The sequence below is a fragment of the Elephas maximus genome, chromosome 1 (assembly GCF_024166365.1).
Source record: "Elephas maximus indicus isolate mEleMax1 chromosome 1, mEleMax1 primary haplotype, whole genome shotgun sequence".
Classification (NCBI taxonomy): domain Eukaryota; kingdom Metazoa; phylum Chordata; class Mammalia; order Proboscidea; family Elephantidae; genus Elephas; species Elephas maximus.
Window position 1 is genome coordinate 132,120,462 of NC_064819.1, and position 24,673 is coordinate 132,145,134.

Consider the following 24,673-nt stretch of genomic DNA (forward strand, 5'->3'; position numbering starts at 1 on the left):
GCTGGACTGAGAATAGCTCATTCCACATAAGCCTGCTAAGCAGCTGTCAGGTGGCAATGACGTTAATTTACTACTAACTCTGGCCAGATTTGGTGCTGACCCCGAGGTGCCATTCAGCGCCTTCTGTACCTATTTTTATTACAAACAGAAAACATGTCTACATGCTTTATTCCTCAAGATTCAAGTCAGTGTCGTGATGCTTTTGTTGGAGAGGAAGGATAACTTAGATCTGTACAAGTTAGATCTCTCACAGACATGGGTAAGGATTACCAAAATAATCAATAAAGGCCTGATTTGAAGCAATAAGGTATTGTTTTCCTAAACCATTGTTGCATTCTGTTCCTAATAGGGAAAAATTTAAGTCTTCTACAGCTTTGAGTGGTACAGCTGTGATCTGTATCAGTGGCAAAAACCTAAAGGCTGAATTTTAGGGTTTTTTCGTTTTTTAGATTAGACCCTATTATCTTCATTACTCTTCAGAACTTTCTTCATATTCCACCTACTGAACCAGACACTTTCCAGCTTAGAAGCTACACTGTTTCTTTAAGTATTAATCTCATGCTATTTGACACAAGTCCTGGGGTCATGTAAACAGTTAATACACTGGCTGCTAACCAAAAGTTTGGAGGCTCGAGTCCACTAAGAGGTGCCTGGGAAGAAAGGCCTGGTGACCTACTTCCAAAAACATCAGTTATTGAAAATCCTGTGGAGCACAGTTCTACTCCAGCACACAAGGGGTTACCATGAGTCAAAATCAACTCTGTGGCAATTGTGGTATTTGATACTAATGTTCGCTATGGACTGTGTTATGAGTGAGTTAGGAAAACTCTCAAGTGTGTCTGATTTAATCCTCAGATCTTATGCGAGCATAGCAGGAAATTGACTCAATCATTCATTTAATTCATTCATTCATTCAGTATGTTGAGTTATGTCTCTAGGAGACAGGAATATAACAGTAAACAAAATAGTCCAAGACCCTTCCTTTATAAGGCTTTTATTCTAATGCGGAAGCAGGAAAATGAATAAGCCAAGAGATACATGGCGCGATGTCTGGTCAAGTTAAGCATGATGAGGTAGACTAAGATGATTGAGAATGGCAAGAGTACCATAAGGAGTCAAGTAGGACTTCTCTGAGGGAGCTGACATCTAGGTAAAAACTTAAACCATGTGAATCTCTTTTGGAAGACGAGTCAAAAGGACAAGCAAGTGCAAAGGCCCTGAGAGAGGCCTGCACTTAATATGTTTGAGGAACAGCAAAAAGACTAGAGTGACTAGAGCACTGAGAATGAGGAAGAGAGGGTTGTAAGTTTCTGAAAACTAAAGCATGTAGGGCACACAAGTCATGGTGAGGCAAGAAGCTTTCATCTATTAATAATAATAAGAAAAGATGCCGTTGAGACGATTTTAACTCATGGCTGCCCTATGTGTTTCAGAATACAACTGTGCTCCATAGAATTTTCAAGGGCTGACTTTTCAGAAGTAGATCTCCTTGCTTTTCTTTCGAGGTGCCCCTGGGTGCACTCATTCTGTTAACAGTTTGGTTAGCCACCGAGTGCATTAACTCTTTGCACCACCCAGAGATTCCCATCTATGCAGTAACCCAAAAAAATCCAAACCCGTTGCTGTTGAGTCGATTCCAACTCATAACAGAGCAGAACTGCCCCATAGAGTTTCCAAGAAGCACCTGGTGGATTTGAACTGCCAACTTTTTGGTTAGCATCCATAGCTCCTAACCACTAGGCCACCAGGGTTTCCATTTATGTAGTAGCTTGTGCTAATTATTTTAGGCTTGTGTGAGTTTGTTTGAATTAGTAAAATGGCATTCAAAACTCTTTTACCATATAGGCATGTTTATCAAATCTTAGAGGAGAAGTGGTAAACTGAGTTACCAATGGGCTAAAATTTCATAGCTAATAAGTTGTGAAATTGAAATTTAAACCCTGGCACCGCTGAGTTTCAAAACCCATCCCATTTTTTTTTTTTACAACTGTGTAGTTAGAACATAACTCAGTACAACTAGATTTACTCCAACAAACATTAACTTTTGCTTTGTGCTAAGGCTATAAATAAGGCAGATAACTTACCCTCAAGGATCAGAGAGACTATTGGGCCAGAAAGATATTTAAGCAAATAATTATAATTTGCTGTGATAAGAACCAAGTATGTATAAGATAGGAGTACAGAGAAGGAATTCATTAACTCTGTTTAGATAATTAGAAGAATCAGGATCAAAGCTGAGTGGTTTATAAAGAAAAAGTGCTGAAAGGAAGGAAGATGGAATATCCAGTGCAAAAACATAAAGGCATGGAATGTATGACCTGAACAGAAAATTGCAAGCAGTTATCAGTAGCTTAGAAGCAGAGCTGGATTCAGCCCGGCATATACTATCATGGCAAAGCAGCTGGCTTCTTCTACTCTGCTTGGTAGATGTCCTTTCTGATTGGCCAGTGCTGTGGCTGTATCATGATTAAATACTTTAAAGCCACTTCTACTTAGAGAGAAACAGAAATGGACACTGAGACTAAAGAGACAGGCAAGGGCTCGATCATTGATGCCATGCTAATTGTTTGGACTTCAGTCAGTGGCTGATGGCTTCCACTGAGAGGAGACAGGGAAAGAAATGAAAGAACATGGGAAGAAACAAACTATTTAAATATGTTTTTTAGCATAAAACAATGAAACTAGAGTATGTCTCTGAAGATTTTTATTTTATCAAAATATTTTTAAATAAGTGAGAGACTAAAGGAAAGTATAACGGTTGTAAAATATCTAAAGTGTCAAAATAACACTTCAGTGAATATATTTTTTAAATTCCTTTTTGATTAGATAAGCTTGTCATTTTTGAAGGACTTGTTGGCACTGCTTTAATGGAAACAGAAAATAAGAAATTGATGGTTAAGCTTTTTTCACTTTAACCTTTATATTTTAATTTTTCTGTGGTGTTCTTGATCGCTTTATGATCTTTTTTCTTCTTTCTTCTTTTTTATTGTTGTAAAAATATATACACCACAACATATGCCAATTCAACATTTTTCACATGTACAATTCAGTAAAACCAATTACATTAATCATGTTGTGCACCCATCACCAATATACCTTATGGACTTTTGATGAGTCAATTTTATCACAAATTTAGCTATGGGAAGGTGAAGATTAATCTTTTAGTAAACAAGCAAAATTATAATGGATCCTTGATATCGATATCTCTTTATCCACTCTTACCTTACCGTTCCTCCACATTATAGTAAGATGATTTTCTTCCCTTGAACTGTAACGTAAACATATATGAAAATTGACAGCAGACTTCACTGGCCATCAAACTGATTTAAGTCTTGCACTTTAATAGTCTGTTGTTCTGCTAAAGACTTAGCTGAGGGTTGTTGGGTTTTTATTTATTTGTTTTTAGAACACAGCTAAAGTAATCTTTCAGTCATGCCATGGTAGTCCCTAAAATTTGGAGATCTTTTCTTAAGCTGAAATTGTTTTTGTGGTAGTTTTGTTTTTGTTGCTGTATAAAGATGTGTTTACATTAAGAGGTAAGGCAAAAAGTATAAGTTCAGCTTGTTAATAAAAATGGGTATTTTGAAGTATTTATGATCTCTCATCTTTGATCACACCTTTCAAAACTATTTTTATGTTTACTTCAGTTAGAAACCTAACTTAATACTCATTTTTCCGAATTTATTGAATTGGGGATTCTGAGAACTAGAACTGGCAAGACCGTCAGGCCTGCCAAACTGTATACGCTCATTAGTTTTCTGCATCTGGGATGTTTACCCATCTGAGTGTGAGATGCACACAATTTACAGTTCTGAAATGCTCCCAAGAATTCTAAGACTATTTTAAAGTTGACTGAGTGAATGTAAATACATGTGCTTGATCAAGATATGTAGAGAGCCAGTAATGAAGATTCTGATATTCTTACTCTGTTCTTTTGACCATCACAGATTAAAGAACACCTTGCTAAGGGGCAGCGAATGCTGGCAGGTGATGGGATGTCCCAGGTGACCAAGACACTGTTGGATTTAACTCAGAGGAAAAATTTCTATGCAGGCGATCTCCTAATGTCCGTGGAAATCCTCAGAAATGTGACAGACACGTTTAAAAGGGCAAGTTACATCCCTGCATCTGATGGTGTCCAGGTAAGGGAGACAATCACATGAAGGAAAAGACAAAAGACTAGAGACGATGCAGTCAATTTTTGGTCCCAAGAAGTTAGTGCAACCATCTTGAAGGCAGCCCTAGACTAAAAAAAGGAGAAAATGCTCAGTTGTGCAGGGGAGACATCCGGTTTGTGCTTAGAGTGAGCTCTTGAAATGATCTCATTTCCCTTAGTCATTTCCGCACCTCAGTGTCCTCAAACCATAAAATGCAGATAATGTACCTCAAGGAGATACTGAATGACAATATCAGACACATGAAGTGCTTTGAGCTCTCAGCTAAAAGGCGCTATAGCAAATTCAAGGTGGTATCATGAATGTTTTAGTCTCACATTTAATATCACCATCTTGCCATAGGAGACTATTAAAAGTACGTTAAGTGTAATGAAAGCACATTAACTGTAACATGCAAAGAATTCATCATTTAAGGTTTGTTTGGGGTTTGCTCTTAGAAGGGGGGAAGCCATATTTAATTTTGCAGAACCTTTGCCTGAAAATATCAGGCACACAGAGAATTGTTCTGAATAGGAAATTCAGTGACTCTTAACAGCATATTCTTCTTGTCAAGGAAGACTTTTAGAGTAACATTTATTTCCATAATAAAGTTTAAGTACTCATCGTATTTCAGTATTGCCTTTTTCATTAAAACAAAGCTAGTTGAATGGCAAACAAAGCATATTTAATGCAACTCCTGTTTGCATTTCAGATTAACCCCTTTTGTGCTGTAGGCTAAAATGTACTCCTGCCAAGAATGCTGAGCCGATTTCTGCATTTCCAGCTTAAGGTTCTTCCTGTATCTCTGCATAAAGTTCATTAAAATAGAGGGTTAGCAAGACTCCCAGATAGGTATTGTTTTCTTTCAGCCCACCCTTCATTTGGGAGTTTTATTTGCATTTCTCTTGGGCAGTGCAAGTTTCTTCTTCTTATTTTGGGGGACTTTGTTTTATTTTAATCAGCTATTGAAAGAAAAAGTCTTTTTTAGAATCATTCATAAATAATACTAAGGTCATGACTTGTGGGTTGTTGTGTGCCACCCAGTCAGACTCATACTGTCCCCATGTGACAAAGTAGAACTGCCCCACTGGGTTTCGTAGGCTGTAATTTTTACAGGAGCAGATCACCAGGTCTTTTTTCCCACAGAGCAGCTGGTGGGTTTGAACTGCAAACCTTTCAGTTAGCAGCCAAACTTAACCATTGTGCCATCAGGGCTTCTAGACTTGTGGGTAACCCAAAAAAAAAAAAAAACCAAACCCAGTGCCGTCGAGTTGATTCCAACTCATAGCGACCCTATAGCTCCGACTCATAGCAACTTGTGGGTAGAGATATATATATTACTTCTTACTGGTGAAAGTAACTGCTCTGAGAAGTATTAGCATGGGATTGTGTATTATTACCAGTGTTCAGAGAATACATATTTAATGGCTTTACTTCAGGGGAAAATGAAAAGATTGCCCTTATTTTAGCATTTTGAAAATGGTTTTTTTCCCCCTTACAAAGAATGAAAAAGTTTTCCAATTTTAAAAATTTAATAAAGTAAGCAAAGAACAAGTTTTTTTTCCCCGCAGTTCTGAAATACTTCTTTTCATTAGCATTTACATTAAATAAAATTCGATGTTCTTGACATAAAATGCAGGTTGTATTTTCAAATATATATGCATTTACATATATATGTATGTATATATATATATAAATCAGACACTGTATTTACTGTTCATACATCAGGTAGACTGCTACACTAAGTAATCTGTAGATCCCCTTCTAAGTCTCAAGAGTACAGGGCTTTAAAAAGTTTAGGTGGTAAAGTTTAAGACATTGAGATGATCAGGTTATATTGGGAACGTATTTTAATTGAGCTATTCGTTAGAGCGCATTGATTCAATGAACAATTAGTTTAAGCAAGTGCTTGGTCTTGGACAGTCACTGACTGACTTAAATAGAGCAATTTGGCTGATTATTTTGTTGTCTTTTGCTTAGTGAGAAATGGGCTCCTCCATTTCTATACTGCTAGCCCACCAGTCTTCTATATACACAAAGTTCCAAGCACATTGCTGTCCTAGTCATTCCCTCACAAACAGCAGCTGCATTTTATAATTTCACTGTCTTTACTAGTGTCTTTTCTGACACATAGAATGCCTTCCTCTTGTGGAACTCTTTCTTCTATCTCTGCCTGTCAAAATTCTAGCCCAACTCCAGCAAGTCTGTCTGAATGCTAGACCATCAAGTCCCCAACTCCATCTGACCTTTCTCTCCTTTGAAATCCCAGAGAACTGGGTACTCTTCTTACTCAGATTTTCGCAGTTAACTACATGTACTATAGCTGGCCGCTTGCTGTAGAGTCAGTTCTGACTCATGACAATCCCACACGTATGGGACTAGAACTGTGCTGCATAGGGTTTTCAATAGCTGATTTTTCCGGAGTAGATCACTAGACTTTTCTTCTAAGGCATCCCTGGTAGACTCGAACTGTGAACCTTTCAGCTAGTAGCCAAGCATGTTAACCATTTCCATCACCCAGGAACTCTATATATACTATTCATACATTTATTGTCTTCATTACTCTTGATTATAAACTCTGGTTTGTAACCTTAGTTAACATTCCCTGTACCTTAAGTAAATTTCAGTCTTCCATTTCCAAGGGCTCTGGGCATTTCTGATTGGCTATCACCTCAGGTTTAATATGACATAAACTAAACTCATCTTGAATTTCAAGTTTTCTTGCATTTTCTATTTCTCTTTGTAGAATTACCAGTCCCTAGGCTAGAACCATAATGTTGTCTTGACTTTTCCCTTCTCTTCCTTTCCTACTGGGCTGCCTACATAGCACCTCTTCCATCCATTCTTTCCTCTCTCTTCCCACTGCCGTTATACTAATTCAGTCTCTAATTACCTCAGCCTACATTATTTCCATGGCCTCATTCCCGTCTTTATTTACAACCCCATCATCTTATACACTGTGGTCCTGTTAGTTGTTCTAACAGCTCCCTACTGAGAAACCTTCAGCAGAGCTTCGAGGCTTCTAGAATGACAACCCAAAGTCTTTAGCTTGGCTTCTAGTGCACTATGTAATACATCGGTTACCTATCTCTCCAGCTGCATGCATGTATTTTTCTTCCTTTCACAGTCCATATATGAGCTAAATTAACCATTTCCTGCCTCTTGAGTGCCCTATATGTTCTTGGCTTTGCATCTTTGCCTTCCTCTGTGCTTTCAGTCTGGCTTGGTCCATCCAGTCTTCTAAAGTAATGTCTTAGTCCTCTGGGCTTCTGAATTCCAGTAGTACCTTCTTTGCTGTTTCTTTTTGTATTTTGTATTATTAGCACTCACAAGTAAGTCTTTAAAATGGAAGAAACTTTCCTGACCCAGCATTGTACCCCTGCCCAGCTCCAGCCCACTCCTTCAAACATGATTTAGCACAGAACTTTGACTCTAGAGGATGTTAAACAAGTGTTTTATGAATTAAAATTAATTTTAATAACAAAATTAATAATCATGTAGGCACCACTGAGTTTTTCATCCCTTCTTTCACTGGGAAATGATGAGAAAAGTTTAAAGAAAGATTAACTAAAAATATTTAGGGAGAGTATGTTTCTTTATATGTAGCCGTGTATAAAGCATTTTATCTAAAATGCCCAATAATGCTGGAAATACTGGATTCAATAAAAGATCCATCTGATATACTGTTGAAGGAGATAGAATAGCCACAAACTTAACTGACATGATTCATCCCAATGTATGAGGTCCTTCTATTTGCTGAAATGACTCCTATTTAATAATCATTTCCAGAAAGTAAGATTCCTTCACCCCTTTGGATGAAATCTATCCATGGACAATTTCATTTAGCAAGGCTTCTAAATCTCACCAAGACATTCTTCATATACAGTTTAATGCCATCTTTATCTGTTCAATAATCATAGTTTAGGACATGAGAAATGTTTATAAGTGGGTTTAAATGAACAAACTCATGGAACTTCATATTTAATTGTATGTTTTAAAGTTACATAATTATTTTTACCTTCCCTCAAATCAACTCGTAGCATTTTTTTTCTTTTTCATGGTGATAAGTTTTTCTTCCTTTTCATTCTTTATTTCTTTTTTTTTTTTTTCAAACAAGTGTGGCTTGACAACTTCATAAAACAGACCACTCTTTTAACTTAATAATATCAATTGCTATCAAGTCAGTCTGGGCTCATGTTGACCCCATGTGTGTCCAGAGTAGAACTGACAAAGGGTTTTCAATGGCCACTTTTCAGAAGTAAATCACCGAGTCTTTCTTCAGAGGTGCCTCTGGGAACCCCCAACTTTTCTGTTAACAGCTGAGCGTTAAAACCATTTGCACCACCCAGGGACTCTGCTTTCAGCTTAAGGAATCAGGAAAATTATAAAGTTAATGTTCCCTCAAATTATGCACCTTAGTGAGAGACAGCATCACTAGCTGAAAGATTGGCAGTTTGAAGCCACCCAGAGATGCTTGAAAACCCTGTGGAGTAGTTCTACTCATGGGAGTCTCCATGAGTCAGAATTGACTAGACAGCAATTAACAATAACAACCTGAATTTGGAGACCTTAGACCAGATGTCCTCTTTTATTATTTAAGAGCAATAATTTACTGCCACTGACAACTGAGAAAAATAGGAAGCCGAAATATAACCCACACATTTTCAAAAATCAGGGCAGTATGTAGTTTTTCCTTATTTAATGATTTTAATGAAGGTAATTAAGATTTTAAAACTTATAGTGTGGATTTTCATATGTAAAAAAAAAAAATGTACTTACCATTAATTTCATTGAAAAATTCATGATATGCACCACAAAAGCATTGCTTTGCTAAGTCAACACCAAATTCCATTTAAATGGGCACAGTTACTTTAATAAGTGACAATCATTTAAATAAAGTAAGACCCTTTCTCTTCATTTATTATTACTCTGTCTGCCAAAAGCCATTTAGCTCTTTGGCAGCTATTACATATTAAGATTATGCCCACCATCAAAGCATACATATGTACCCATTGTTTATTTATTTATTTTTATAATGTATTTTATTTTTGCTTTTGAGAATACACACAGCAGAACATACACCAATGCAACAATTTCTACATCTAAAATTCAGTGACATTGATTATATTCTTTGAATTGTGCAACCATTCTCACCCTCCTTTTCCAAGTTGTTTCTCCCCCATTAACATAAACTCACTGCTCTCTAAGGTTCCTATATAATCCTCTGAGCTGCTGTTATCAATTTTATCCCATATACAGAGTTCTTAAAAGTGGACATTGCTCAAGGCAGACATTCTTTACTAGTTAAGCTAAACTATTGTTTGGCTTTAAGAAGGCTTTAGGGGTTATTTTTGGCCTAAGATTTAAAGATTATCTCAGGGCAATAGTTTCAGGGGTTCATACAGCCTCCATGGCTTCGAAAAGTCTGTATTCCATAAGAATTTTCAATTCTGTTCAGCTTTTTCCCCCTTTTGATCATAATCCTTCTATAGAATCTTTCATGAAAGTGTTCAGTAGTGGTAGCCAAAAACCAAACCAGACCCATTGCTGTTGAGTTGATTCCGACTCATAGCGACCCTGTAGGACAGAGTAGAACTGCCCGATAGAGTTTCCAAGGAGCACCTGGTGGATTTGAACTGCCATTCTTTTGGTCAAGAGCTGTAGCACTTAACCACTATGCCACCAGGGTTTCCAGTGGTAGCCGGGCACTATCCACTTTTTCTGATAGAGGAGGCAGCTGTTCCTGGAGGCAATTGACCACACATTCCATTTACTCCTCCTATTTTTTTTTTTTTTTTAATTCCTGACTCTTCTTCTCCCTCTGTTGCTCCGGGCAAATAGGGACCAATTGTTGTACCTTGGATGGCCATTTGCAAGCTTTTAAGACCACAGGCACTTCATAATGAACTAGGAGGAAAACAGAAGCACTAAACAAACATATTATTAGGCCAATTAACTGCCATGTCCCATGAAACCATGACTGGAAACCTCCAAACCAAGGAAACAAATCCTATGAGATTTTTGGCTGTACATAAGCAACTCCAATAATTTTTTGGGGGGGAGGGAGGGGGCAGGGGTCATTGTTTTAAAAATATCTATCACATAACTTTTGTCAATTCTTCATTGTTTATTTTTAATCCCATAAACTTGACATAAAACCAAAACCAAACCCACTGCCATTGAGTCGATTCCGATTCATAGCGACCCTGTAGGACAGAGTAGAACTGCCCCATAGAGTTTCCAGGGAGCTTCTGGTGGATTCGAACTGCTGACCTCTTGGTTAGTAGCTGTAGCACTTAACCACTATGCCACCAGGGTTTCCAAACTTGACATAGACCAGGGTAAAATAAAAATGAATGAAAAAGGAGGACAAAGAAAATAATTTATGGGATTTTCACTGTCATAAACTAGCCACCTAGTAGATCTTTAGGCAAGGAATTTAATGCAACATGTGCCAGTTTTTCCTCATACAGAAGTGCAGGCCCTGGTCTCGCTTTGTTCAGTTGCTGGGTCATAAAATGAGGCTCCTCGTAAAGTCACAGTCTTCTCACCTGAAAGGACCCATCTCTGAATATGACTATGAGATTGTGTTTCATTGAGTTTTAGACTCTCTCAACTATAATACACACCATTATTTTATGTCCCTCTTTTTAAGAAGAAAAGATACTGCATGTAACATGACATGATGCTAAGATGCCACTAATTTCTTGACTAATCCTGATTTCTGAGATACTAAAATTTAGAAGAAAAAAAGTATGATGGTATATCTTAGAATGATAAGATATAGGTAATTTTTTTAAAACTGGTAGAACAGATATTCCAAAAGTCTTTTCCTTTCGGGCTTATTATTTTCCAAACTTTGGGATTTTGTCAGATATCCAAGACTCTACTTATGCCAGTTATGGGGAATTCCTTTTCCAATCTTTCACATGTTCCTTCAAGGCCCAGCTGAAAAATAATTTTTCCTCAAAAGTCATTCCACCAAATTCCAGACAGAAATTAGATTTTTTTCTTACTTCTGTGATCTTTTGAAACTTTGTAAATATCCCTCCCATATAACATTTTAAGTATTTGTTCCTAGGTCTTCCTGCAGCAATAAATTTAAAGCTCCTTGAGATACTATTATGTCTATGTTCCTTGGGCTTACCCTGACACTTGAAACATAGTAGACACTCAGATATTTGTTGGTATAATTAACAAATAAAAACCCATACCTGTTGCTGTCAAATTGATTCTGACTCGTCGCGACTGTATAGGACAGTGTAAAACTGCCCCATAGGGTTTCCAAGGAGCGACTGGTGGATTCAAATTGCTGGCCTTTTGGTTAGCGGCCAAGCTCTTAGCCACTGTGCCACCAGGGCCCCACAATTAATGAATGAACATGAGTAAAATAGTGACGTTTGGGGAATTCTCATTGCTTCGTGAAACATAAGAAAACTACTCTGTGAACATACTGTTGAGAGAGAAGGAGAGGAGGGGAAAAGGAAGGGATGCAGAGAGAAAGTAAGAAAGAGAGAGAGAGGCTTGCCTGTTTACTTTTTTTAACTTCTGTAAAAACACATACTAGTCTTATTTTATCAATAGAGAATTGAGTTTATACCACCTGCACCAGGAACTGCAGAGACTATAAAAAGAGGTGTCAGTGGTTATTTTACAGGGTTGTTATAAGGTTTAGAAATATAATATATGCTAAATACATAATACATACATAATAATATTCGTTAACACCTGGAACATAGTAAATACTCAGTAATGCCATTATTGTTAATATTGTAACTCTTAACCTAAAAGTAAGATAGTCTTTGCTGTCAAACTGATCATAAATTATTGAAGAAAAAAATAACACATAAAGCTAGAGTATGGTGATATAGTAGAAAGATATATGTACAGTATGTCCTATTTCTAATAATTCTAGAAAGATAGAGGCCTGAACTGCCACAGTAACAAAAAAGGCTTTATGGGAGAGTTAGGACTTGAGATACAATTTGGTGAAGGAAGATAGGCATAGAAACACTGAATAAATAGTCAAACAGTACAATCAAAAGCATGTTGGAAAGTGCAGATCATGAAAACAAGAGGGTCAAGGTCAAAGAGAAGAGTTTGGACTTGATTTTCTATAGACAAGTTTACTAAATGCAAGCACGATTATTGAAAAGATGCCCGGTAGAAGCAGAAAACTGGATTGGTGGATTGGTGAAATAAAGGAATCTTGGGAGGAAGGAAACCCATGGAGAAGCTATGGTAGTGATCCAAAGGAAAGAAGAAAGCTTGTTTTCCTGACAGTGGATCCGAAAATGTGGAGAGACCTCTCAGTGGGATGAAAGCCAGGTCCTTGAGACAGTTTAGATGAGGAAATGAGAAAAGAAGATATCTAAAGTATACATACCTGGAGGTATCCATGGAGACTCGGGGAGCTGTGTCCCTGAAACACTTTCTCACCACTCACCTGAATGCAAGGACCAGCCTCTACTTAGGTGTCCTGTTTTCTGCCAAAACTTGTGTGGGTCTAAATCTGTGTTTCCAAAGATTTTTCATTGTGTGTCACTGTAAAAAGCAACAGTTTAGATCAATTTACAATTGAAAACTGGGGTTTTACAAAATAGTATTTACTCTTATGATAGCATTCTATTTTCTACTCTTTTTTATTTCATTAAAAAAATGGTCATGAATGTTTGAAAAACACGTGTTTAGCTGATACTTTCCTTATGTTTGTAAAATTTATTTCTCTGTAGTTGAGATTAAGCAGGAAACTCAAACCTCAGTTTCGAATTTTTCCTTTAAATGTAGACTATATTCTAAATAAAATATTTCAGAGTGAGTGAATTAAAAGCAGAGGTAGTGATTTCAGCTTAGTCAAACATATTCTATCCTAAAACACTTGCCGAGCAGGCAGGTATGTTGCACTGTGGAACTTTCCCATGCTGACCATGAATAGTGTTAGGTCACCCAGTGAGGACCCTTGAGTATTATTTCTTCTCTGGTTGCAGTGCCAGAGACAGATTTTGCATAGAGAAGAGTGAGTTGGTGATTGTGTGAGCAAGTATTGCTATGACAATACATAATCTCATCATGTAATGATAAACTTCACCTGTAGAAGCAGTATCTACTTCATAAGGTTGATGTGGGGATTAAATTATCTATGGAAAACAATTTTGCAGTACCTGGCACATAGTAAGAACTCAATAAATGTAGCTACAATTATTATCTGTGAAGGTGACATTCTGATAGAGCAAAAAAACCTAAGGAGTCTGGAGAATAGTCAGCTGCTGCCAGCGCTGATGTGTACTTTTGGCATCTCTCCTGCCAAGCAAGGAAGGTCTTTCTCATGGCACCACCTAAGGAAGTAGGCACTGCTTTTTTGTTACTTGATTCAAAGAAGGATAGGCAATGTGCCAGGGAGAAATGGGAGACAGAAAAGATGCACTGGTCCTTATGGAAGAAACTAGAAGGCCATTTTGAAGTTAGAGAGCAAGTGGTTGAGGACAGTCACTTAATTAAACCAAGATCTGTGTTTCCTGGCTCAGTGGGAACCAAGTCCTGTACAGGAAGGTAACTCCCAGCTCACAGTCACTTCCTCAAGTCATCAATGGCTGTTCTTTTCAGTGCTTAACAGCCTGAGAGGATTCCCTGTTTTTTCTCTGTGGTAGAGGGAACCTTGAATAACTAACATCTCTTTCTAGGTATTATTAAAGCCTTGCCTTTATTATAAACTTGAAAATAAGAAAATTAATATCAAATAATTTTCTTAAATGGAATATTAAGATGTTAAACCACAAGTCTTTCTGCACAAATCGACACCATTAAATCCTACCATGAACAAACTTGGAAGATGGCTATTGGCTGACAGGAGCTAACAGTATCCATAAGAGAGTGGAAAGTATGCCTAACAGTCAAGTGGGAAAGGGAAAGGAGGCAAAGAGGTTTTCAGAATGTGTACGTCTTATAAATAAATTATTTATTTAAATTAAAAAAAAAAAAAAGAAACACTACAGAACATCTAATAGGTAGTGTCATCTTTTCAGATTCCCCCATTATTTCCTTCAGCATCAAGAAGATAACTGAGATTTGCATTAAAATATTGTACAGGTAGATTTCTATTATGATTCCATTTATTATCAAATTTATTTCTTTTTAAAACTTCATTGGAGAATCTTGAAGGGCTGTAAGAGTTAGCTTTTAGAGAAGGTGTGTTCCAGCCATCCTTCCCCAGCATAGGAGCCACTGTGGCTGCTGCATGCTGAGCGTCACAGGGGAGATTTATGCTGTGTGTGTCTTGCACATGGCAGCTCTCGTGTGTGTCAGCCAGGCCTGCTCAAACTTGAGGATTCATTGCCTCACTTCAGGCGTGCCCTGTGTGAATTTGGTGATGATTTTAATTCACTCAGTTATGTTTTTATAATGCTGGTTGCTCTTCCAGCCTGCCTCTTGGGAATACTCATTTTAACATTTATAATCATTACTAGTAACACTACTTTTTTTTACTTTTTATTTGTAAATAAAGTCTGGAGAGTAGCATTAAGCTCATGCCCCAAAGCACTGAAGATTAGATGACTTCTTTTTTTCATTTCAGCCTCTCCCCAGCCACTGCACCTCAAAGAAGACTCACTCTGCCACCCATTCATGAAATCCTTGATCCCAAGGACTGGTAGCTTTGTGTAAAAAATTACCCGTCCACATTATTTGGAAACCTTGCAGGTCAGACTGTCTTACGTCATGGCAGAGCAATGACAGTAGTGTGAAAGACAGCCAGTGATTCCTGGAACAGTGTTCTTATGTTGTTTTCCAAATGAGTCAGAGCTTCTATGATATTTGTGACTAAAAGAAAAAAAAAAAAAAAGTGTCCTTTAAGTCTCTATGCTTTTCTTAAACTAGAGGATATTAGAGGATATCATTTTCAATGACCAGCCCTCCTGTTGCACTAGGTCTGGCAGCTTGCAGTGGTCCAGTTTGGGCAGGCCCAGCCCTGCTGTCAGGAGCCCTAATTCAGGGCTGAGGATTCCACTACTGACCTTGGTACCCCAGTCTTACAGATAAGCACCTGCCCTTTGCCTCCCAGTTTTCCAGTAGCTCAGCTTATCATCTCTGGATCATATTCTCCGTATGTCTTGATCCCTGCTACCTGTTAGGGAGCCTTCTGGATTATAATCTCCTGCTTTCCTAAATCCTTGATGAAGCCCAAATAGTTTCTAATGGCCAATGACCAGTTCATCTGCTGTATGTATAGATACACTGAGTAACGGATCTAGCATTGTGATTCTTTTTCCTGCTCGATTATGAATTATTTTGCCTATTTACCTGTTACAAAAAAATAGTTGAAGCACAATTTAGGGGTTATTTATTTTTTTAAACAAATACATCAGAACAAACTGAAGACTATTCATATAATTATCCATATAATAAAGTTGCGCTTACTTTTTTTTTTTTTACTTAGTTTTTCCTATATGCTTTCTTAAATAGGAGACTAAAAAGTAGAGTTCCAGCCAGCACAAAGGGAATGAGACATTCTCTTATCCATGATTTAGTTAATCTATAATCTAGGTGTGTCCAAGGTCTTGTATATCATACATGCAAATGTTATCAATCATGTGCATTGAGACTTAAAAAAAAAAAAAAACCTTGAGAGTTGCTGCACTGTATCTTGAGCTCTCTTTGGATTTTTAAATGCCTGGCCTGTCTTCTCTGGCTTAATTCATTGCTTATCTCTTTTACTTATTTGGAAACCCTGGTGGCGTAGTGGTTAAGTGCCAAGGCTGCTAACCAAAGGGTGGGCAGTTTGAATCCGCCAGGCGCTTCTTGGAAACTCTGTGGGGCAGTTCTACTCTGTCCTATAGGGTCGCTATGAGTCAGAATTGACTCGATGGCACTGGGTTTGTTTTTTGGGTTTGGTTTACTTATTCCTCTTCCTCTCTAGTGTTCCTCAGTGTTTTATCCTTGACTTCATCCCATTTGGTAATCTGATTTTTCTCCCCCAGAAGGTTTCAAGTTTTCCGCTAAAACAAATGATTCACAGATACCTACCTTTTGAGTTTCAGGCTTGTAGTTACAAGTGTCTACTGGGCTTCTTCTCTTAGCTATATTATAGATTCCTCATAGTCAACTTGAAGGAAACTAAGTTCGCCATCTCATGTCTCAACCCTACTATTTCTTCTGTGGTATTCAGCATGAGTAACTGTATCACCAGCCTGCATTACCTAAGTGAGAAGCCAAAGGCTGCTCTTTGATTCTGTACTTTCCCTCCTGTGTAGTTGGTCATCATGCCATGCTATTTCCCTGGACCAAGGTACCATCATCTTTTGCCCAGCCAATTAAGACAGACCATGATCCCTCTTTTCACTCTTACACTTAATTTATTCTTCACTCAGAAGCCAAAATACAGTATTTTATTTTTAGTGAAACTCAGGTTGTATAAACATCCTGGGATCTGGGCTTCATTTGATCTTACTCATGCCTGTATTATTAATTCTGTATTAATATTCTGCACCTCTCTTCGCTTGCCAGTTCCTCTATTCAAGAGCGCTCCACCTCCATTGGCTTTCATTCTGCTCCTCAAACGTGTCCGGATTGTCTTCTTCCCAGGGACTTTGCACTTTCTCTTCTCATTTTATTCTGGAACTCTCTTCCTCCTGCTTTCGCATGGCTGCTTCATTCTCTTCATTCTGCTCTCAGCTTAAACATCACCTCCTTAGAAGGTCTTTCCTGCTGATTACCCAATCTAAAATAGCTTTACACACACACACTTACACCCTGACCCAGTCACTCTCTATCCCTATAAACAAATCTACTTTTGTATCACTATCTGAAATAGTTTTTTTGTTTGCTTACTTATTTATTGCCTCTTATCGTCTGCTAGAATGTAAGCTGCGTAGGGCAGGAACCTTCTTGTACATCTTGTTGTTTGCTGGTGTATCCTCAGCACTTAGAACAATTCCAAGCACAAAATAAAAACCAAACCAAACCTACTGCCGTTGAGTCTATTCTGACTCACAGCAACCCTATAGGACAGAGTAGAACTGCCCCATAGGGTTTCCAAGGCTGTAATCTTTACAGAAACATACTGCCACATCTTCCTCCCACTGAGCGGTTAGTGGGTTCCAACCACTGACCTTCAGTTAGCAGCCAAGAGCTTTAACCAGTTTATCACCAAGGCAAAGGCACTCAAAAAAAATACTTCTCAAATAAATAGGTAAATTCCCATTTTTTAGGTATTTTCCATGTCTTTCCTGCCTTTTCATTTCCACTTTCAATCGTCTACTTCAGACCTTCAGAATCTCTACTTTGGGCTATTGATAAAGCTTCTGGAGTGCTATTTCTTTCTCCAATGTTTATCTATCTTTGGAAATCCCTTCCGCTTTGCTGCCTGGGCTATATTTTTATAACTCTCCTTATGCTATGCTATTCTTTTGCTGAACAAATTTGCATCCTTGCCATCAAATCCATTCTGCTGGGGGGTGGGGGTCGGCAGTGAGGATAATAGAGGTACGTAGCTGGGGTTAGCTGTCTAGCAAAAAATGAGCTGTGTGCCTATGGAGGGAGAAGCGCCTTCCTTGGTTGCTGCCATGTCTAACCCTGAGGACCAGGGTCAAACATCTACAGATGCTTCCTCTTACTTGTAAAAATGTGTCAGTTTTCTTACTTGTAAAAATGTGTCAGATCTCCTTCCCTGGACATAGTGAAAACCCTGGTGACATCGATTGCAGGGGAAGGTGTCAGTGTGGATAGAAGGCAGCAGGTGACACCTATGAACCCCACTGTGAAGTTTGGTGAAAAAGCTAGAGGATTTCCTTGTCGTTCTTATGGTGGACACTGTGGAGACAGGTTTTCTGTGCAGGTCTCTGTGTTGGCGTTTCCGAACATCCTGATTTGGAAACCCCGGTGGCGTAGTGGTTAAGAGCTACAGCTGCTAACCAGAAGGTCGGCATCTTGCTTTAGCATTTCCTTTAAGGCAGGACGATCATTTCATGTTTTATTTTAATTCCCCCAATGACTAGCGCCATTGCCATATACACAGTAGGCAATCAATTAATTGTAAATATTTGAGTGTCTACATTTTGCTGTGCCTGATGCTGTGCACTGAGGGCCTAACAGTGAATAAAATCAAAATAAGGAGCCCTGGCGGCTCAGTGGTTATGTGCTTGGCTGCTAACCAAAAGGGTGGTGGTTCAAACCCATCCAACATCTGTGAGATAAAAGACTTGGCAATCTGTTCCCATAAAGATTATAGCCCAGGAAACCCTATGGGGCAGTTCTCACCTATCATATAGGGTCGCCAGGAGTTGGAATCGACTCGGTGGCACACAACAGTAGATTACAGATGGTAGAAGAGCAAGCACTAAACCAATCATTGTGCAAATAGGTCATAATTAAAATCGTGATGCACATCAAAAGAAGGCTACACAGTACAATGAGAGGAAAAAAGATAAGGAGACACAGGGGTGGTGGTGGTTGTCAGGCAAGCGCTTTTTGAGGAAATGGCAACTCAACCTAGATATGAAGGATAAGAAAGAGTTATCCAAATAAAGTGTGTGCAATAGAGCAGTCCATTAAAGGGGACATCATGTATTTATAGGTCTGTAGGCAGGGAAGAAAAGAGTTTGGGATATTTGTAGAAGGCCAGTGGCCCTACAGTATAGAGAGTATGAGGTGGAATAGCAAAAGATAAAGTTGGAGAGTAGGAAGGGCTTGGAGCATGAATGGCCTTGTGGCCATCGACTGTTCTTTGAATTGGGGATCCATTGTTTACCCTGTGTTCTGCATCCTTACCCTAATGGCTTGTCCCTGCTTCCTTGTTTAGTCTTTATGCCTTTCTTATGGATTTTACTTCTGGTCAAGACCATCAAAATTCTTCAGACTTTCAGCTCTATATTATTAAATCTTATTCCTTTGGGCTTGTCTGTGTCTCTCTGTGTACAAGAATTTTGCAACTGGATTAAGACGAAGTAAACACATTTTCTGTGGCTCAGATACCCCAAATTGCTAGCCTAATCTATAGCACCATTTCCATGAGGAATTCAGCAAAAGCTAAATGCTAAGGAAGACTAAAAAAAAACTACTTCAGTATATTTATAAAACCTTGCATATAACCCATGTGGAATCAGTCAAGTAGAAGTCAATCGGAAGTAGAACACAGAATCGTTTACCACTTTTCATAAAAAAGAGTATACCTTCTGGTTTGTAAGGTCAAATCTTGCATTTTGAATGTGGCAGAGGCATTTTTGAATCTCCTTGTAACATATTTTTACTGCAACGATTTTCATATGCTTTCTGGAGAGAAAAAGCAAAGAGCCATGCCTCATTGCCCTTTGTGTCCCATGACCATTTGTCACAGTGCCTGTCACATAGTAGGCATCTAATAATAACTGCACTTAAAACTCCTCCCAAACAAATGGATACCTAGGAAGAAGAGTTTTCAGCTGAACAACTTATAGGCCTGAAGTTAGTGGTGAATCCATTTTGTGCTCTACATATTACCAGAGAGGAAGAGCCATTATAAGGGGATAGGAGAGAGTGTCACTGGTTGTGCAAGGCTTTATCAGCATCATAGGTACATATTTGCTATCCTGCGCTATAAACACAAATCATGCAGCCAGTCATAAAAAGGATAACACAAAGGGAATAAAATCATAAAGCCACCATATAGCAAGCACTTACCATGTATCAGGTACTGTGTAAGAATTACCTCCAAGCTTCACAGCAGCTCTGCATGGCAGCTATTATCATTCCTGTTTTACAGATGATAAGGGAAGTAAGGCATAGGAGGGCAGCCTTTGCCCAAAACCACACAGTTAAAAAAAAGTTAGATAAAATTTTAAAGTAAGTCCGCCAACTTCAAGCTGCCAAGGACACTCAGTTTTTCAAATTACGCAAGGCCACAGAGAGCAGGGCTGATGAAAATAAATAAATAATTCTTTGCTGTCAGATACATTTTGTGATGTGACATAAGTGACCTGATCCGTATATCATCGCAAGAGAGATCCACCATTAGCAGAGCTCTTAAAGAACTGTAAGCAAGTAGTAGTTCTGTTGCTGTGGAAGGTGCTTCATACTTCCTTCAAAAATAAAGTCAGGTGACCTGAAATGTAATTAGTCCCCTCTTAAAAATACTGTTCTGTTTGGTTCAATTCTGTTCTCTCTGTATGATCTTTGAACAAATGTCAAAAATAATTGGCATATATCTATATCTGCATATCAATGCTAATTCAGCTCTGCTGATAAACACACATATATTTATATTTTACTTATATATGAATATATCATATATGCACATATATACACACACGCGTATATACTGTCATGTGCCCCATGGTCCATTCGGGCAAGGTCCGACCACATATACGTTCATGGTCCTATAAGGTAATGATAGAGTTCAGAAATCATGATCGGAGAACAGGACATAGTGGATTTAAGCATATCACACTTGGATATAACGATGATCCTCAAAAATAAAAAATTTTCCAAGCTGTTAAAGGATTGGCTCCGCTGAAAGCTACAAGGCCAACAAAAGTGCCTGAAGGACCTATATCAGATAAGGAGAAATAGCTCTTGTCGTGGATTGAGGACCAAACACAAAGGCGAATCCCTCTCAGCCTGTTGACGATTACTGCAGAGACATGAGCTTGTTGGAGATGCTTAAAGAAAAACAGGAACAGATTACGATATCGAGTTTAGTGCTAGCTCTGGGTGGTTCGAGCCCTTCAAACAGCATTTTTCCCTGCATAATGTGAAAGTGAGTGGTGAGTCTGCGAGAGCTGATGCAAAGGCAGCGGAATAATTTTGTTGAGACCTTAGATAAACTAATTGTGGAGGGAGATTAGTTGCCCAGCAAATTTTGAATATGGACGAAACCTTTATTCTGGAAGTGAATGCCTGAAAGGACCTTCATCCATAATATGGTATTTGCATAACATCCAAATCACATGTCTTATTTCACAGAACGGATTGTGGACGTCAGGCAATGTATGACTATGTATTCCTTAATTCTTTTTTCAATGTGGGTAACGCAAGCTGGAGCAGAGTCAGCTCAAAGAAATGGTGTTTGGGTCTTAGAACACTTGAGGTACTGACTTTGTAAATTCATTTTTTCCTATAACTTAGAACCTTATTAAATATCTGCTCTGGACCCAGACATTGTTATGCTGCGGGTACACAGGTGAATAAGAAAGATTCACTCTCCTCATGAACCTCATCCCCAGAGATGTTCAGGCTTCGCTCACTGTGCCCCTGCGTGGTCCCCCTTGACAGGGTGCTACTACTGATGGTTGCCAAATCCAATCTGCAGTGAGATAGAAGGCGAACCTAGCCTGTGGCAGGATCTTTATTCTCTACTACTTTCCCACTCTGATTTAGTAAAGCCTGATTTATTGGCCTTGGAGAATGGTACCAAATATTTCTTATGTTCTCTAGTTAGTTGAATGCATATTTTAATAGTTTTTTTTTTTATGTATGCTTTTTGATGACTTTTAAAAACTGAACTCCGAATTTATCATTTTTATCGAGGAGTTGTGCGTGTGCACTGGCTTTCATGTAAAGTGCAGTGTCACTGGTCCTCTGTCAGTAATACAGGTGTTGTGAAAGGTTTTCCCAGCAATGGAGATGCATTTGCACGAATTATTTCCGTTCTCCGGGTATCTGTTGTTAGCAGCAGCATGCATTTTGTATGAAAGCTGGCAGGGGACAGGACACAGAGTGTGGTCGAGGGCCTCAGCACAGTTAACTGACGTGTACAGGGATGAAATCTGCAACATTTGCCTCATTAGCCCCATGTCCCCTTCTGAGTTAACCAGCCACAGGCAATTGGAGAACTCCGAAGGTTAATTCTTTCTGCCCATAGGTAGAGATACAGCTCAATGGACTAAGCTCTTAAAATGTTATCATTCCAATCAGGAAATTTTTAAGTAGAAAAAAATGGCTGGTAGTACAAAAAGGTTAAATGAATTGAAAATAGGTCTAAAACAGACTTGCATTGTTTTTCAAGAGTTGCATAAAATATTCTGTAACTTTTATCGAGGTTATGACTTGAAACATGTTTCAACCATGTGATTACCAAGAACTTTTAAAATAAATAGCACAGATAGGGCAATTAAATATAGGTACTAACAGCTTCAAACCATAAGAGAGGGGGAAATAAAGCAGCTTTTTTTTTTTTTTCTAAAAACATCCAGGTGAATTTATTTGAATTAGAACAAATGCCTGTTTTGAAAACCTAGATAGGGAGGCCTACTCATCAGTCTAAAAAATCGTGATTATTTCTGGTCTCAAAGGAGTCTTGTCCCATGGTAATGTCTTAGTATGTAGGTAACATTCCTGCTAAACTACATGCAGACCAGTTAGAAGCCATGGGCTGTGAGGACACAACCAGGTGACACCATCTATGTAACTTCAGACAGAGGTCAGGCCCTGGCTTCACTTTACGCTTCTTGGGTCTTCTGTGATGCCCAAGTCACAACTCTCTTCTCCTACCTCCTGTGTCTTGATGGCATAGAGTATGAGAGGATAGAAAGGTCTTTCTCTGGTTTAAAAAAAAACCCTTATGAGTGAAATGAACACTTACAAAGCCGAACTGGATCCCATTCTTTGTCAGTGTGTAAACGAGTGAATGAAAAATGAGCATCAAGATGTGCCTGTCTGCATGGGAAAAGAAAACCAAAACTTCAGCTGGGGCATTGCTAGACTAAGATAAAACAAAGAGGGTCCTCAACAGTTAGTTAGGGAAGAGGGTGTTGGCAAAGGTTTTAAACTCTATTAGGAAAATGCTACTGTGTGTACTCATTCTTCCATTGTGACTTGCTGGCAAAGGGCAGAAGTGTAAAGAATAATTAAAAAACAACAACAACAAACGAATCAGTTGCCATCAAGTTGATTCCAACTCATGGTGACCCCGTGTGTGTCCGAGTAGAGCTGTGCCCCATAGGATTTTCAATGGCTGATTTTTCAGAAATAGATCACCAGGCCTTTCTTCTGAGGTGCCTCTGGGTGGACTTGAACCTTCAGCTTTTCAGTTAGCAGCCAAACGTTTTAACTGTTTGTGCTCCCCAGAGACTCCAATTTAAAAATGAGTAGGATTTATTGAGTGCTTTACCATGTGCCATATGGCAATTACTTGGAACTTTTCATTTAATCTTTGCAATAGGTAGTTCTACTATCACCATTCCGTAGGTGAGGACACATGCTAAGTGAAATAAGTAAAACATCCAGAAAGGGCAGAGCCAGAACTCTAACTGAGTGTGTCTGCCACTTGCCTCAGCTTTGCCCATAGTCGTGGTCTTCACTATAATGAACTTGAGAGCAACAGTATAAGTAGCAATCATAGTGAGAAATTAACAGGATAACTTGAAATAAGACAAATACTGGTGACTTTTGTTACAGAAGGAATAAGATGTGTTTATACATAATAATTATATAATGATATCCTAGAATAGAATGTAGACTATAAAAGAACAGATGATTGTGAGAGAAAATATGTATTTTACCTCCTCTAATTTCTTCTGAGGTTTATATGTGAAGCTACGTAGAAATCTTGAAGTTATGGTGCTAATAAAGGGTCCTCAGAGATCTAGAATAATCCATTAGAATCACAAAGCAATATTGTGACTTTTTATACCCTTGCCACATAATTAGCCCCAATGGGCGTTGTTGAAAAGTATATTCTCTCATGTAATATTAAACCTTTTATCTAATTTAATTTACAGAACTTCTTTCAGATAGTTAGCAACCTTCTAGATGAAGAAAACAAGGAAAAGTGGGAAGATGCGCAACAGGTAAGGTGTGAATTACTCAGAACGTAAAAGTGACATTGGCTAAGGGAAGTTTGAAATTTTTTATAGAAGTTAATTGCTTTCTATTCCAAGAATATAAAAGGATTTTTAGAAAGTCATTCTACATTATATCATGCTAAATTTAGAGAAAATACATGATCTTTTTATTTTATCGTATCAGTGTTTGGAATGAATGATATTTATAAATCTGAAAAAAATGAGCAGGTTAATCATTTATTTTAAGGAACTAATTCATAACAACTATATGCCTTACTTGGAAACCCTAGTGGCGTAGTGGTTAAGTGCTACAGCTGCTAACCAAAAGGTCAGCAGTTTGAATCCACCAGGCACTCTTTGGAAACTCTATGGGGCAGTTCTACTCTGCCCTATAGGGTTGCTATGAGTTGGAATCATCTCAACAGCAGTGAGTTTTTAAAAATTTTTTTGGTTTTTTATATGCCTTACCAATCAGTTTCATTCCTGTCTGCAGACTCTGGGAAAGACAGCGAATATAAAAGCACATAGTTCAAAATCACGCTAAGGAGCATTGACTAGCAAAATCACTTGCATTTACTACAATGCTCCCTATTGCCTGGGTCATATGTACAGATGTGATTTTTATTCAAAACCAAGAGTTGTAAAAAAGAGCTCACATAAAATCTTGTATTCTGATTTTTTTTTCTCTTTCTGCTATGCCTTATCAGTCTAGAAAGTGGTCTTATTACTTTAGTATTGTTTTAAAAAGCCTTGGACCACCATTCGTGCTAT

General features: G+C 38.3%; 1 protein-coding gene across 8 annotated transcripts in view; it reads left to right on the forward strand.

The window, feature by feature from the left end:
• The window catches only part of ADGRB3 (adhesion G protein-coupled receptor B3), a 792,372-nt gene that overhangs the window by 385,173 nt on the left and 382,526 nt on the right, over window positions 1-24,673 (forward strand). For all 8 annotated transcript variants that reach the window (XM_049895042.1, XM_049895022.1, XM_049895052.1 and 5 more), the window contains 2 exons: window positions 3,948-4,142; window positions 23,840-23,908. In XM_049895042.1, the coding sequence (XP_049750999.1) occupies window positions 3,948-4,142; window positions 23,840-23,908 (264 nt within the window). The remainder of the gene's footprint in view (window positions 1-3,947; window positions 4,143-23,839; window positions 23,909-24,673) is intronic.